At 48.5% G+C, this 15,188-nt stretch overlaps 1 protein-coding gene across 2 annotated transcripts in view; it reads right to left on the reverse strand.

Annotated features, from left to right (window-relative positions):
• The window catches only part of IGSF3 (immunoglobulin superfamily member 3), a 93,320-nt gene that overhangs the window by 53,132 nt on the left and 25,000 nt on the right, over window positions 1–15,188 (reverse strand). For both annotated transcript variants that reach the window (XM_058843525.1, XM_058843517.1), the window contains exon 2: window positions 11,475–11,852. In XM_058843525.1, the coding sequence (XP_058699508.1) occupies window positions 11,475–11,852 (378 nt within the window). The remainder of the gene's footprint in view (window positions 1–11,474; window positions 11,853–15,188) is intronic.

The raw sequence follows: 15,188 nt of genomic DNA on the forward strand, positions 1-15,188 counted from the left end.
ACACACTTCCCCAGGGCAGGCATGCCTAGCTCTACATTTCTTTGGAGAGCCCTAAGTTATCATTTTAACTCTCAAGCAGCAAGGAATAAAGCCCTGAAGGGCACAATATGTTGAAACACAACGTTAAGGAGCAGGAGCAGGGCAGAGCAGGGACACAGAAGGGCATCCAACCCATTAGCACCAACTCAGTCATCCAGGATCCCTTAAGGCAGAGGCTCATTCAGACTTCAAATGGGGAGCAGAGCAGCCCCACCTCTTGCCTCCTCAGGGTAAAAATCACGCTTCTCTCTGCATTCTAAAGCGCCTTTGTTCGGCTTTGCCCTGTTAGCGCTGGCTTTTCTTTGTAGGCTCTCCAGAAACATCTCTTGTTGATGGCAAGGGCAAGTGGGGCGGCTAATCCCATTCCATTAGCATCCTCTGAAATACTCCAAGGACTAGGATGCTGCTTGGGTGCAGGTGGCCAGAAGGCGGCTCTCACTAAGACAGCACGACTTCTGGATGCGTGCACACACATCCAGCCCCAGAGCCGTCTGCCATCAATAAACCCTGCCAGAGGGAGGGAAGAGGATAAAGAAACAGCCCACATGTGGCTCGAAAGGAGATTTTTCTCCTACAGGCACAGCTTTCCCAATGCCAAAGGTCGCCACTGCTCCTCTTTTCTGAAGGTGACACAAAATTCCCAAACTGGGGGGAGCATGTTGTGTGCAAAAACAACTGAGCACCATCCCACAAGGGAGAGTGGAGGGGACACCCCAAGTCCCCCATGCTCCTGGGGGTTGCAGCAGCACAGCCCCTGATACCCCAGGGAGCAGATACAAGGTTGACAGAAGCCATTCCCCATCTCATATGATGACCCAGTTGAACATGACTCTCATGTTCCTTGCAGCCCTCCTTCCCATTACATTTCCCATTTATAAACAGCTGTTTGGCAGTATTACTAATCAGTGCTGCATGGAATAATGTTACGTTTCCCACCACATTACTATTTTATCTTCTATCCTCCCCACCTCCAGCTGCTGCTTTCCTTCCACCACCCCCAACCTGGAAAGCAATAATACATTTCTTCATTTTATTCAGGCTCCTACTTGTCTGATAGCACAAGCAATTTACTTACAAATCATGCAAAAAAAACCCCAAAAAACCAAACCCAAAAGTTTTTTTTAAAATTAAATACTGTTAAACCCACTTAAAATAAATACTTGCCGAAGGAATATCAGCTGGAGACTGCTCTCTGACTTACAATAATCCCACTGCGCCCAGGGAAATCCTCTTAAACCTATATCAGATAAAGATTGTAAAACTGTTAGAGGGCTAAACTGATGGGGCAGACACAGAATCAAGATGGAAAATTTCCCTCCTCAACTCCTCCTTACCAAGGGGCAGCTCTGTCCCAGGGCACATCAGGTTTCCCTCTCAGCACATAAAGCAAAGCCCTGCAGCACCTGGAGCTGAAGGGAGAGGGGAGAAAGGCCAGTCCTGCCAGGGCCTTGGGCTGAAGGAGAAGGAATAGGCTGCTGTGGGACTCTGAAGCACCAAAGACTTGCCTTCCCTTCCCCACCTCTCCTGTGGGTAGCAGAAACAGGGCAGAGACCCTCTGGAACTTTAGAAGACATCTCCCCATCTCCCCAGCCCTTCTCCCCCAGATGCTCAACAGCAACAGCTCTAATTAGAGATAAGGGTTCCAAATCATCAGAGCTAGGGGCGAGACGGGAGCAGTAGGATTTCAAGCTCAGTGCTGTCTTATCTGAGATGACAAAAAGGATCTGATGCAGATTGGTAATGCTGCTAGGAGATACTGGGCTTGTGCTGCTCTGCAGTTTGCCTGAGCACTGGCCACCAGTTTGACTTTGTTGGTTTTGCAGTTTTTCAACAAGAAGATGTGCATCCACACCACAGGGAGCATTTTGAGGCACAGAGCTGGGCAATGGGCACTGCACTCACCCCCTGCTACGTGGGGACTCCACTGCTCATCACCAGACCTGCTTGCTCTCCAAGAGAACTCAAGGAAAGCATCAGCATCAACAGCAGAAGCAGCTGCCCCTGCCTCTCAGGGCAGCAGAGCGACAGAAGTGCAGAGCAACCAAGTCTGAGGGGCTGGAACTAAAGAACAAATAAAGCAATCCTCCAGGGAAAACAAATTAAAAAAAAAAAAGGGAAAAAAGAAGAGTGGGAGGAAGAGTAAGCGCAGCAAAAACCTCCCCAGGGAAGCACAGCAGGGAAAATAGGCAATGTGGAACGCAAAGTTTTCGGTGGTAATCGAGTAAGGGGCCGCTCCACTGCAGGATTTCTCAGTGCTGCAGCTGGCTGGAGCCACGGGGACCATATTCCACTTTCAGAGTTCACTGAGCAATTGCTAAGGCAGGGGATGGGTGCCATATGTTACCAGCTGCGCTCGCAGTCGTCGCTTTCCCCATTTAACGCCGAGAGACTCTTTGGAGGCGCAGAAACCTGCGCGCTTTGTGCCTCGCCCCCGCCACCCGGTACTCCAAAAAGGCTGCCAGAAATGCCAGCAGGCCCTGCCAGTGACACTGGGAGAGGGTCCCCATGCCAGGGAGCCACCAGGCCGTGCTGGCTGCTCAGTAGCCAGCACTGGCAGGGAGGTGCAGGTGGAAGAAGAGATGGGTGTCCCTGAGCTCCCCTCCAGCCCCTGGAAAGCTGCCGAGTGCACAGGAGGTAGGAGGCAGGTACCAGGCTCTGCCCATCCCTCTTTACAGCCTGCTGGCTTCACCACCTGCTCACCCAAGCCAGCCCAGCTCCTCCTGGCTCTGCTTTTGTGCACAGTGATTTTATCTTTATCTTTCGGAGCTTCTCTTAGTTGTTCATATAGTGAACAAGTAATTAATTGTGGGGGGGAGAAAAAAGGGTTTGGGACTGCCCAGATAACATTATGAGGAATTGCTGAATTCAGGAACTGTTTTCAACAGCAGGCTTGAACCCAGGATGCTGAGTAACCCACTGGTGGTATAGCTGGTCTTCAAATGCACCAGGATCTCCAACAAAAGGTTCTTCTATCCTTCTTAAAAACCTCTGCATCCTTTACCTCTTTCCAGCACATTATGTCAATATACACAAACAGCCTATGCCACCAATCCCTCTCCTCAGGGGGACAGACTGAAAGGGATCCTATAAAACATGGCAATTAGGATTACCAAACACCCCCTTTTACCAGGAACTGTAAAAGCACGTGGGAAGAGTCAGCAGGAGGAGGAGACCTGGTCTGAGCAGAATTGTGTTTTCAGCTACTCCTTGCAGGGCAGCAGAGGACACCAAGCCTTATTCAGAGGGCTCAGCTAAGAGCAAATGCCACATTCCCATCGACCTGAGGGACGCCTGAGAGGAGCCAGACACAGATGGAGAGCAGACTGGCGGGCACAACTCCGAGCCTTCAGACAAGAAAAGAGGCTTTTTCAGGAAAGACTGCTTTACTTTCCAAAGATCATTTTAGCTCTTACTGTCCTCGTGTTATGATTCAGTGCTGCACAGAAACCCACCCAAACAAAACACCGCAGCTCTTAGCAGTCTGAAAGCAAGTCAGCATTCGGGATTCCACGCCTGCCTTCCTGACAAGGAAGGGATGTAGAAAGTCTGGAAACAAGAGGGCTCATTTTAAAGACAAGCCTAGGTCTGTGAGCAAAGGGCTGTGCAATTGCCTGCGGCTGTATTAATTTACATTTTTAGAAATGGTTTTTTGAATACTTTTTTTTCCTTACAATGCATTGGTACAAGTGTAAAGATATGTTCAAAAAAGGACACATATTCTTATCATAATTGTTCTCTACAAGCAAGCTAAATTTAAAAAAGAGTACTTCTGCCTCAGAGGGGACAATATAGGGAAAACATATAGAATACAGTGATGTGTTCCAAATGTGTCTAATGCCAGGTTTTTGAGAAATGGGTAGGTGGATGGCATTAAAAAAAAGAACGAATCAGTTCCCCAGCTGAGAGCCCTTCCCACAAAGCATGTCATGCCACCAAGATGCTTGTGGTTTTGAGGGACAGGGCAGAAAGGCGAGGGAGGGGAAGAAAAAACTGAAGAAAGAAACAAAAGAGTGGATACAATGGATTACCCATTTTTTAGGCACAGTCTGCCCACAATTTGTTCCATTTCTCCCGCACATTCAGAGGCACAGAAGCGATGCAATGTAGTACAACAATTAGAAAGTAAAAATCAGGGAAGCAATTCCAACAGGAAAGAATAGGGGATGGCACACTGCAACTAAACAGGAATAATTGGAAGTGTTTAGCAGGAAAGTACAGTAACAGTGGGATGAGATAAAGACACACAAAACGAGTGAGCTCTGTCCCACTATGCGAGGACACGCACAGAGATTTCTGTCTTAAGCCATCAGCTCTAACCTGACTGGTACCTACAAAAGAGTGGTTTAGGAAGCACAAGGAATAACCAGCCCAGGCAATTCACTGCCAGATTGTACATGACTAAAGCACAGGGTTGCCTGTGCCGGGCTCCCACGTACCTGCCCACGGCACTGCGGATCACCGGCCCCCCAGTCTGGCAGTGCCTCTCAGCCTCACAGCTTCTGCCAGGGGAAAACTGGGTGAGCTCAGGCAGCTACACTTTCAAGACAGCAGAAATGACTAAGCAGGACAGGACATGAATCCTATTCAGCATTATTACCAGGCAGAGCTGAAATATAAGCCTTTGTTTTTAACTCCCGCTATCCAAAGAGCTCAAAGCCCATCACAATTATTTAGCTTAGACTTTGTGAAAGGCTTGTGTGCTATTATCCCTAATTTTACCAGCTGGAAAATGGTGAGGGAGATGGATTGCACCATATCCAGGGACATGCAGCAAGTTGGCAGCATAATAAGGCCGAATGCCTGTAGCATCATAAAGCAGGTGCAATTCCCCAGGCCCCAGGAACTGCCAGAGGTAAATATGTTTACTCCTCCCCACTCCTCCCCCATTAACTGACAAACACTTCCTTTCCATCCACCGCAGGAACAGAAAGGAAAAGCAGAGGAGCACAGGTCAATTTTTTGGTGAAGGTTACTACAGAGAGAATTAGGCATGCAAAGGAGGACAGTAACAACAAAATGCCCTGTGTCTAGTTGCAATGGACCACCTATAAAAAGGCATTTGATTTTTTTTTTTAAATCCCTTTTTAATGTCAGCTAAAGGGTAATTTGAAAGTGAAGGACATTTTACTCCTCTGGGGACCTAATTACTGCAACAAGCACAGCCCAAACAGGCAAAGATGAATGTAACTCACACAGCACAACACCAATCCTGCAGCTCACTTTGATTAGCTCACACAGCTTGACCAGATAAGGCACACACGTTTCATGGAGGTAGCCAAACCAGTGAGATGGACTAAGAGAGATTATGACATCTGTGCTTAGGATTTCCAAGTTCCATCTTCATACACCAGAGCAGAGCAATAGAGACAAACTCCTGCAACCTCACTAGAGAAATAAGAACAATATGAAATATAAAAAAAGTACCAGAAAAGAAATAGAATTTGTGGATGTAAAATAGGTCCTTACCATTCTCACCTGGTTGAGATCATCATTCTTATGCCATTATTTTAGCTCTGACCCTCCAAACTCCTTTATTTAGGACCAACCCTCCAAAATGCTGCCTAACAGTGGTTCCTTTCTGCAATGCAGCCAAGTAGCTCATCACAGGACAATTCAGGGTGGAAGAGACCTTGGGGCTCTGTAGTGCAGCTACAGGGTCAAACAGGGTCAGCTATAAGGTCAGACAAGGCCACTCAGAGCTTGATCCTGTCAGGTCTTGAATGCCTCCAGAGATGAAGCCTTTGCAACCTTTCAGGACAGGCTGAACTGCTCATTTCGATTTTTGCCCTGTTGTTGCTCATCTGCAAAAAGCCTGGTCTCCCCAGGACACAAGCTGCTCACTCACAGCAACAAACACTTCTCCCTGTCTCTCAGGTGAAGACAGAGAAGAAAAATGCAGCACAGAAAGAAGAGCCCCCAAAGACTTCTATCAAAACTGGTAGATCCTTGTCTCTGGGATTGCCATCTCTCTCTTCGACACCTGCCTCAAGCAAAGCCACCTTCAGCCCTGTTGACAGCTGGAAAAAACTAGCAGCCAGGGAGGTCCACGTGCCCCACACGGAGAGAAGTGTCTGCTCCCATCCAGGCTGCCAGGAGCAGACTGTGCTCTCCCAACTCCAAACTGTGACGTGACTTTCTCCCTCTGCTCTGTGCGCAGACAGATCACGTATGGCAGCACTTGACGAAAAAGAAGGGAAGCTGCTGGCAACAAGCAGCAGCAGCTGGTATGGGATAATAAAAGTTCTTTTTTTTCTTTTTCTTGCCTGCTACATGCTCTTTCGCTCTCAGCAGAGAGATCCCGGAGGTTTTTGGTGGCAAGTTCAACAGAAGAGACCTGATTTCTTCTCCTGAAAGCTTGTCTAAGACACACTGAGCTCCCTCCTTTCCAGTGCTAAGTGTCTGGCCTGCATAAATCCTCCTTCCACCTCCCGTGCCACCAAAGCCTCTCAGACACACCCTACACATGTCCTCCCTGTCCCAGCCATGGGCTTGCAAGCAGCCACAGAGTTACATGCCACAGCTGCAGGGCACAGAGGATCCTGAAGACAAACTCCTAAAGGCATGGTCTCAGTGCCCATGGACTGAGTCCTGGTCTGCAGGCAGCTGCAAGTGCCTTGGGCAGCTCAGCATCAGGAGACAAGACCCCACCATGCAGAGCCAGCCCTGACCTCAGGCAGAGAGGCAGATGGCTCTTCACCCCATCAATGCCCTTGCACCACCACCACTCCCAAACTTGGCATGGTGTAGAAACCTCACCACAATGGGGTCACCAGCCAAAAAAAGCACACAGAGCCCCTGGGAGCCATCACAGGTAAGGCAGGACACAGGAGAACAGGGCAGAGGCCAAGGCACCAACCTGCCCAGGCAGGATGAGACCAGTGAGAAACAGCAGAGAGCAGAAATGTGAGCAGGCTGACAGGGCAGCCACTGAACAGCACATAGCTAGCACAAGACCTCTGCCCTCTGTGAGCTAAGCCTGGCTGGAGGAAGGTCCTGGTGACCATCCCTGCAGGCACTACCACCAACTCCATAGCAGCTCCTGCCCACTGCAAAGGCAGCTGTGTTTGAGCACTCCTTGTTTCTCAATTCCGCACTGGCATTGCTTCCTCCCAGTCTGTGGTACCGTGGGGACTGCGGTCTCCTCCCACCCAAACCCCTTTCATTTCTTTGCTTTAACTTGTTTAGGATTGATGCTGTACAGCTGCTTCCCCCAAAATAAAGACTAAAAGAGCTGCCAGCTCCTCAAGTGCTTTGAAACCTTTCCTCCCGCTCTATCACTACCTGTTTAAGAAAAACCTCAAAGCTTGATTTCTTCCCTCAAATCACTTACTCTGAAAAAGATCTCAACGTTTTTGGGAGCACAGATGAAAAAACACAGAGATAAAAGTCTGAAACTTCTGAAGAGGTTAGACCTGGGCCTCTTCACTGTTATCTAAGTAAGGGTACAGGCACACAAACAATTCATCGCAAAGATATAGTGGAGTACAAATTTGCAATGACTCATGCTCTTTGAAGGAACTGCCACGTGCTCAGTTCTCCCCTGCAGCAAAACACAAGTTTACCCATCAACAGGAGAAGCACAAACCAGCACCTCAGTTTGCAAAGCACTCCTGCAGCTTCAACTAAATTACTGTGCAGAAACCTCCTCTTCTGCCCATCTTTCAAGAGTTAAGAAAAGGGATAATTCCTATGACAACATGGAAAACACTGTTGTCTTGCCAGTGGTAATGATGCTGTGCTTCTGGGATGCTGCTTTCCTTCATCTGCACTCTGTGCTGTCCTTAACTTCTTAAAAAAGTGAAGGGACAGCCCACATACTTATCACAGCCAGCAACAAGCAGGACCCCAATACAAACATATGCATTGTCTCCAGATCCACGATTTAATGAGTCCAATTTAAATTTTGTAACTCCCCTCTTCAGTATGCTCAAGCATATTCCCAATTCAACCACAAAGTCAAAATTCCTACCCAGTTGCTTAGAAGCCTGATAGGGCAAGTCTCCAAAAGCAGCCAAGTCTTCAGCCACTAGTGCCTAGCCCAAGTCTAACATGTAGGATCTCTGTTTAGTCAACACAGAGAACGATGCACTTAATTTAAACAAAGACTGACTGCTCTCCAGATTTGTCCTTTTCCGTCTTCTGATGGCAGCTATTGCCTGGACATCTACCTCAGGCAGTGAGTCTGGTCTTAAACAGGTGGCAGACAACTCATGAGATCTTCCAAAATATTTTCCTGCCACCTTAAGTAAAAGAGCATGAAGTAACCTCAGCAATTTTGTGTCAGCCTCAGCAAGCTGAAATCTGAAGGCAAACAACAGAGTTGCAGACTTTGTACGTGGGCTAATCCTTTCTCATAAATCAATCACAAGGCCATGGTTCCACAACATTCTGAAGAGCTGCACCCCCTCTTTTCTTTTTACCCCACCTCCCTCAGCACCTGAAATTCAGTCTGAGATGTCCTAAATTCTTCTCCTAACACACCTCGCAGCCCAGGCACAACTCCCCTGTCCCAAAGATGCAGCCCAGAGGGGGATGAGAAGAGGAGCAGTAAGATACAGAAAGGCTTGTTTTTGAACCATTTGAAGGAAATTGAAGACTGGTGAAGAAGATTAAGCCTTGATACACAGGCTCACATGGCAGAAGGCCTTTGAACCACCTGACTGGCCTCATTCCTAGCTTCAGTGAGATCAGCACTCGTGTTTTGTGCTTAAATTCAGATAAGAGTCCCACAGAGTGCCTGGGGAGCACTTCTTGCTCCAGGCCATCACAGACATCAGGTCCTCAAAGCAGTACTAGACCATACTTAAAGTCTCAGTGAAGGAAAAGGAATCTGAAGCGGTGACACTAATAATGGGAGAGGGACAACCAACCGGGCTTGCTGTTCATGAGGTGAGGAGAAGTGTACTTTCAAGCCAAACTGATATGTCTCTGAAGCTGACAAGATTATTTTTTAGCAGCCTCAGAGCCCTGGAGACACAGCCTTCAACAATGCTCAGATGGCAGGAGCAGAACACATCCCAGCTGCTCTGCTGCAAGCTGAAATGCCCCGGTGCAGACAGCAGCCCCACGTGTCCCACCCAGTCACGGGGCTGTGTCATGAAGGTGGAAAAAAAAGGGGAGAAACTCCTCCTTCAGCTCTTTCCTTAAACCACGGGGCACAACAATTCCAAGGTCCCAGAGCAGCAAGCCTAAAATCAACACTGCTTCAAACCCATCCGCTTCACACGTAAGTGGAGAGAATAGAGATGCTAACAAACCTGTCTCCCTTCAGGCTTTGCTGCTGCCAGGAAAGAGCCACTCAATCTAATGAGTCAATTAAAAATTCATAACTGGGTGAATGAAAAAATAAAAAAGTTTCGCTCTTTATCTAAGAAAATGAGAACAGTAACTCTTTTCTGTACCTCCCCTTGCACATTGTCTGCAGAAACAAAACCAGCCTGAAAACCCCCAACCTATAGGTGAGAGCTAAAATAACAGGAAAACAAAAAGAACATGCGATCTGCCCAGCTCTGCAGAGAGGAGCCCATTTCCCCAGAAGGACTTCAGGGTCCAACAAAGTTGAAGTCAGCACCATCTCCCACAAATGGGAGGCAGAAAGAAGGCTCTCTGTAAGGGCCTGCTGTCTACAGGTCATTGTTGGGAGCACTCTGAAAAATTCAGCTTCTGTCAGAGTTTGGCTAACCCACAGAAGGAAAGCTACACAGATGCACATGTTCAAAATGCAAGTGACCCTAAGTCATTTCCAAAGTGAATTTTCAGAAATGAATTAAGCTAAACCAAATTAGGGCCCAAAATCCTGAGCACAAGCATCCATGAAGGGGCATAATGTGATTTAACTAATCCACTAAAAGTTACTTTAGATCAATTTTCTTGAGTATCTCTGACACATGTAAGCCCCGAAGCCAATGTCCTCCGAGCACTGCTCATGGGTGTCTACAGACTCCCAAATCTTACTGGTTTGTAGCTGTGGAAAGGGAAGGACAGAGCAAAAACAGATCAACCCAGACTCTTGGAGAGCAGCAGAGGAGCTTCCCACCGCCCAGCCACTGGATATGCTGGCTGTACTCAGCCCCAGCTCCCTGGCAGAGCAACCCAGAACCCATCCAACCCCACCCTGCCCCCAGGCACGTTTTTTCAGCGGGTGTTGGTTTCAATGGGTTTCACTCCCCAAGGTGACTCCACAGCAGCAGCAGCAGCAGCGCTGACTCAGTCTTGTTTGAACTGCAGTGGGAACTGCAAATCCAGACACCTAAAGCAAATTACAGAACTACAAAAAAAAAAAGAGAACACTGTGCAGGCAGCTACCCCCGCAACTACTCACGGACATCAGATGGCAAAAAAGGCACCTAAATAAGCACCTACACTCGTGCTGTGGAGCTTCACCTGGGACAGTGGCTGGGCTGGCACCTCTGAAGGAAAGAGGCCAAGGTCAAACAAGCTGGAGGCAAGAAGCTCAACCCAACGGAAGGCTATTGTGATTGAAATCATATCCTGGCTCTGTTCACACTGGATTTCTTGTGTCAACACAGCCTGAACCAGCAACACCACCACGGGCTGGATAATGTCAAAGTGGTGTCCAAGCTGCAGGCTCACAGACACCTCCTAAGGAAAGCAAGCCGACTTGCTGGCAGTGGGCTTGGATTTGCTAGAGGGGTGTCTGTGCTGCAAAGGAGCTCTTTTAGGGGTCTTACAACCAAAGACTTGGATGGTAGCTATTTGACTGCCGTTAGCCAAGTTAGACACTTCAAATACTGTTTTGAGATACAGAAAGCAAGCTGAAGCTTGAAAAGGTCAAATATTCTAGTCAAAGAGGTGCTGTGGAAATACTACAGATTTTAAAGTATCTGTTTTTGATTTTTCTAATGCAAACCAAAAAAAAAAAAAAAAAAAAAGCAAAAATCCCAGACCAGCTTCTCCAAACTCATCTATAGACAGCTCAACCTGCTCAGTGGTTTCAGGATGTATTCAGCACTGCTGTTAGAGTCTGAAGATGACCATCTCTCCTGTTCCCTTTTATGTGCTGCTCATTACTACTCCTCTCTTCCCTGCTCAGTTATTTCACCACCTTTGGCAAACAGCTCTCTCGTCTGTGACTATTGCCATCTGATACAGACTCCCAGCTCCTTTCCCTCTGCATAAATCAGTTCCACGGCTGTCTCGCTTTCAGCCACGGCTTCAAACATTCCTCTGCCCAGCCGTGCTGCCTGCTGCCTCATTTTTGTAAGGGCTTTATTAGCAAAGAAAGCTTTCTCTTTCCTTTCCTGTGCCTCTCTACCGTGATTCCCTGCAATTCATACCACCGTGCCACCTGCCCTCCGCTCCGGTTCTCCCTCACAGGGTTTTCATCTGCCAGCCTCTGCGGACCACACCGCACAGGGGGGCTGAAGGGTTTGGCAGGCCACTGGCCCAGCCACGCCGCGAGCAGGACAGCTTACCCACGAGGTTCATCTTGGCGCTGTAGCTGCCGAAGTACCTCTCGTCGGTGTTGGGCGTGTGGCACTCGTACTGGCCGGCGTCGCGGTCCTGCAGCTCGGTGATGTGCAGCAGGACAGCGTCCCCCTGCAGCCGCTCCACGAAGATGCCCCGGCTGCGCACACGCTGGGTGTAGATGGCGTAGGGGAAGGAGGGGTCCACGGTGCTGACGATCTGCACCTCCCGCTCGGGGGCCGAGGGCAGGTAGATGGACCACTGGAAGTTCTGCTCCGCCGGGCCCTGGTAGCCGCTCACCTTGCACCACAGGGTGACGTGGGACCCCTCCGTGCGGTACAGGGGTCCCTCCTGCACCGTCACTTGCCGCTGGGCCAGTGCCATGCCTGTGGGAGGAGAGAAGGAGCCCAGCGTTACTGATCAGCAGGCAATCCCCACACCTGCTCCCAGATATATCCTCGCCCTTCCGTGGCCATGCTGGACAAAGCAAGTCCTCACACCCCATTTTACAGCCGGCACATCAGGCTCTGGCACAGCACCCTCGAGTCACATCGCAGAATTCTTGCTGACTCAATGGGAGCATTTTAAAAAACACCCCACGAAAGCAGCAGCTTTAAGGTAACATAAACCCCTTGTTGGGAAGAGATAAGAACCCAGGCCTGAAAGGGCAACGCACCACGCTGTAATATATCAGAAACTCAAGGTGACAGGTCTTTGTTTCCAGTACTTTTACTTTCCAACTCTTATCACCCCATGGGGAGAGCAAGCCAGGGGGCTGCACTCCCTCTCCTCTGGTTCCTGGGCCACCCAACTCCAGTACCCCAGGCACTTGTCCTCCCTCAGCAAGAGGCTTCAGCCTCTTCAGCCGGTCCCAAATCCCATTCTTTTTCCCCACACCCAGCACACCTTCTCCATCCGCTCTTATGCTTGTAAAGGCACACAGAGAAATATCATGTTCCCAGCACTGCCTTCCCAAGTCTATATGAAAGGTGTGCATTTGGTACATAACAAAACCAATTAAAGTTAACAGAGGGAGCAGGCACACTACACTAAAGCTCGGTGCCCCTGGCTGCTGGAGTCAGGGCCCAGCACCGTGCGCTGTACGCGCGCGCAAGTGTGCAGCACAAAACAAAGACAGCCCCGCAGCACGGGGACTGCGATCCACTGTATTTTTACACAGATTATGGATGGCTGGCCCTTGGGCTCATGGCACATTACCAGCACAGCCCTCCAGGGGCCAGATAAATTACAGCAATCTATCTTGTTTGTTGCTACATCAAAGGCTCCAGGTCTGGAGACCACGGTGGGTGTTCATCGGTTATTGAGTTACCAGCAGCATGCACACATGGCAAGGCCAATCACCCTGGCTTCTGTGACTGCTTGCTTGCCATCATAAAACAGCAATAAGCCGATTTAAAGCAGGTCCTGCATAATCACGTTTGCAAATTTTATCCTCTCTGTGCGTGTGTATGTTGGGGGTTCCCCCCCGCTCTCTAATTTTCAATAACAATGCTCAAGTCCAGAAAAGAATTTAAGCTTTTAAAAACTGGCATCTTGCGGGTGAAGAGGTAGCCTTGAATCTGGGGTTTATTGCTTCAATCCCGCCCTCTAAACATCGACGTCCAGAAACGAAGTTTCTCTCCACAGCCAGCCTGGACCAGAGCCAGGAGAGATGGTTCTTAGCAGCTTAAAACAAATTGTGAAAAATGGGTTCAGCACATCCATCAGGGCATGCAGCTGAACAGATGGAGTGCAATTCCAACTATTAACTTGGGCTCAGCTTGCTGCTGCTCCAAATTATGTTTCTTTTTACTCTTTATGAAATAATGTGATTTAAGGGGAGGACAGGGAAAGCTAGCACATTTGAAACAAACAGGGAGAGGAACAACAGAGGCAAACACTCCCCCACTGTTTGCTGTACCAATCTCTTCATCCTGGGGATGTTAGAAAACTAACACATCTAAGGTGCAGGCAGCCTCTTCTCTCACCCCACAAAGGCCAAGGGACAAAGCAAATACTATGGCCTTTGAAGTGAACTGTTTTCAAAGCAGCAGGAAGGACAAGATCTTTATTACACACCTAAAGACCGCTGATAATCCAATTTCTGTATGCACATGTAGCCTTGCTACAGCATACACATATCCCACCTGCAATGACAATTAAAATTGCACCACAAGGCAAACGTGCAGTGGTAGGAATTAAAAGGTCCACACACAACACTCAGTCAGGTATTTCTCAGGTAAGTGCACAACTTTGTTTATCAGGCTTTTAACACAGTGCTGGATTTTTTACATTGGAGTTTTCCATCTATCTAGTTAAAAAAACATCATTTTGTCAGAAATGGGTATCTGACTTTCCAAAGCTCACTGGAAGACCATAACCCTGGGGACCCACAGCACAGATTTTTGGTAGATGTCAAATCTCACCACCCTCCTGGCCAGCACTAACATGGGCTTCCTTCTTCCCTTGCCAGTGGTTTTTAGGACCTTCACTGTAACTCTACCTGCAGTCCTCCTCCAGGTTCTGAAGAGACCCACTTTCTACATTCCTCCTCTTCTATTTCTCCTTGCACTGGATTGCTGCACCTTCCTAAAGCAGCCAAAAGTGAGAGAGTCAAGAGCCAAAGAGCTCCTTGCTTCCTTTTCTTTCCTTGCTTCCTTCCTTTCCTTGCTCCTTGCTCCAGGAGCCTAAGAAGCTGAGGGACAGCAAAAGACAGTGCAGAAAAATGTCCTGCCCAGCTCCAGTGTGGATAAAAGACAAAACAGTCAGGCTTTTGGTACAACTTGCAGCAGGTTGCTGTCCCAGAGGTGAGACATGAAGGCTCAAAAGTTGGATGAACAGACTGGATCTCCAGAGGAGCAGGGAGCAGCACATCTGCAGTGCTGCTCCCTGTGCCTGGCTGCAAACTCCTGCTCCAACACAGGTGGGCACAAATGCTTTTCAACACTTTAAAAGAATCCCAAACAGCAGAAGCAGAAATACTTCTCCAAAACTGTTTTAATCAAGAAAGGAAAGAAGAAAAACAATCAGCCTGAGGCAGACATCCAGCAGTACATGTTGTGCTCAGTTACCTTTTGCATGATGTTTGGCATTTTGCAAGCCCTGGGAATTGCTATACCTACGACACACAGTATTAAGAAGAGAACTGCATTTCTTAGTGAGCAAGTACTCTGATTAACAAAAATAACGTGCCTGAGATCCCATTTAAACCCTTATCATTCCCTCTTGAAGTGAGAGAAGAGCTCACTGCAGGAGGAGCTGTGTGCTCCACACCTTCCCTAGGACACCCAGGAGACACTGATGGTGGCATTTGGCTGGCAGTGCCCTGGCACAGCTGGCTTTTAATTGCAAATCCAATATAATTTACTGACAACGCAAGGGCTGATAGGGAGGAGATAGCAAGCCAAGTGCTACTTTAAAATTAATAAGAAATTATAGGTTTGTGCATCTGTTTTTTTCCAAAAGACAGCAAAACCCATGTAATAAGGAGGAAGCCATTCCCTGATCCTTATCCCCTACAGATCAGGGCTATTGTTGCCAGCCTTTTGAGCTAGGAGCAAGCCAAACAACAGGCAGGCAGCTCTCAGCTTACCCATCTCCCAGGCCCTGGAGGTGCACAGACAGGGGATAAGAGCAGTGGCAAGAGGGGACAGTACAGCCAGGGGATTAGACTGAAGCAGCAAGGGACAGTGCAGGACCCAGGAACCTCAGATGCCCAGTCC

This window comes from Poecile atricapillus, chromosome 1 (assembly GCF_030490865.1).
Source record: "Poecile atricapillus isolate bPoeAtr1 chromosome 1, bPoeAtr1.hap1, whole genome shotgun sequence".
Taxonomy (NCBI): domain Eukaryota; kingdom Metazoa; phylum Chordata; class Aves; order Passeriformes; family Paridae; genus Poecile; species Poecile atricapillus.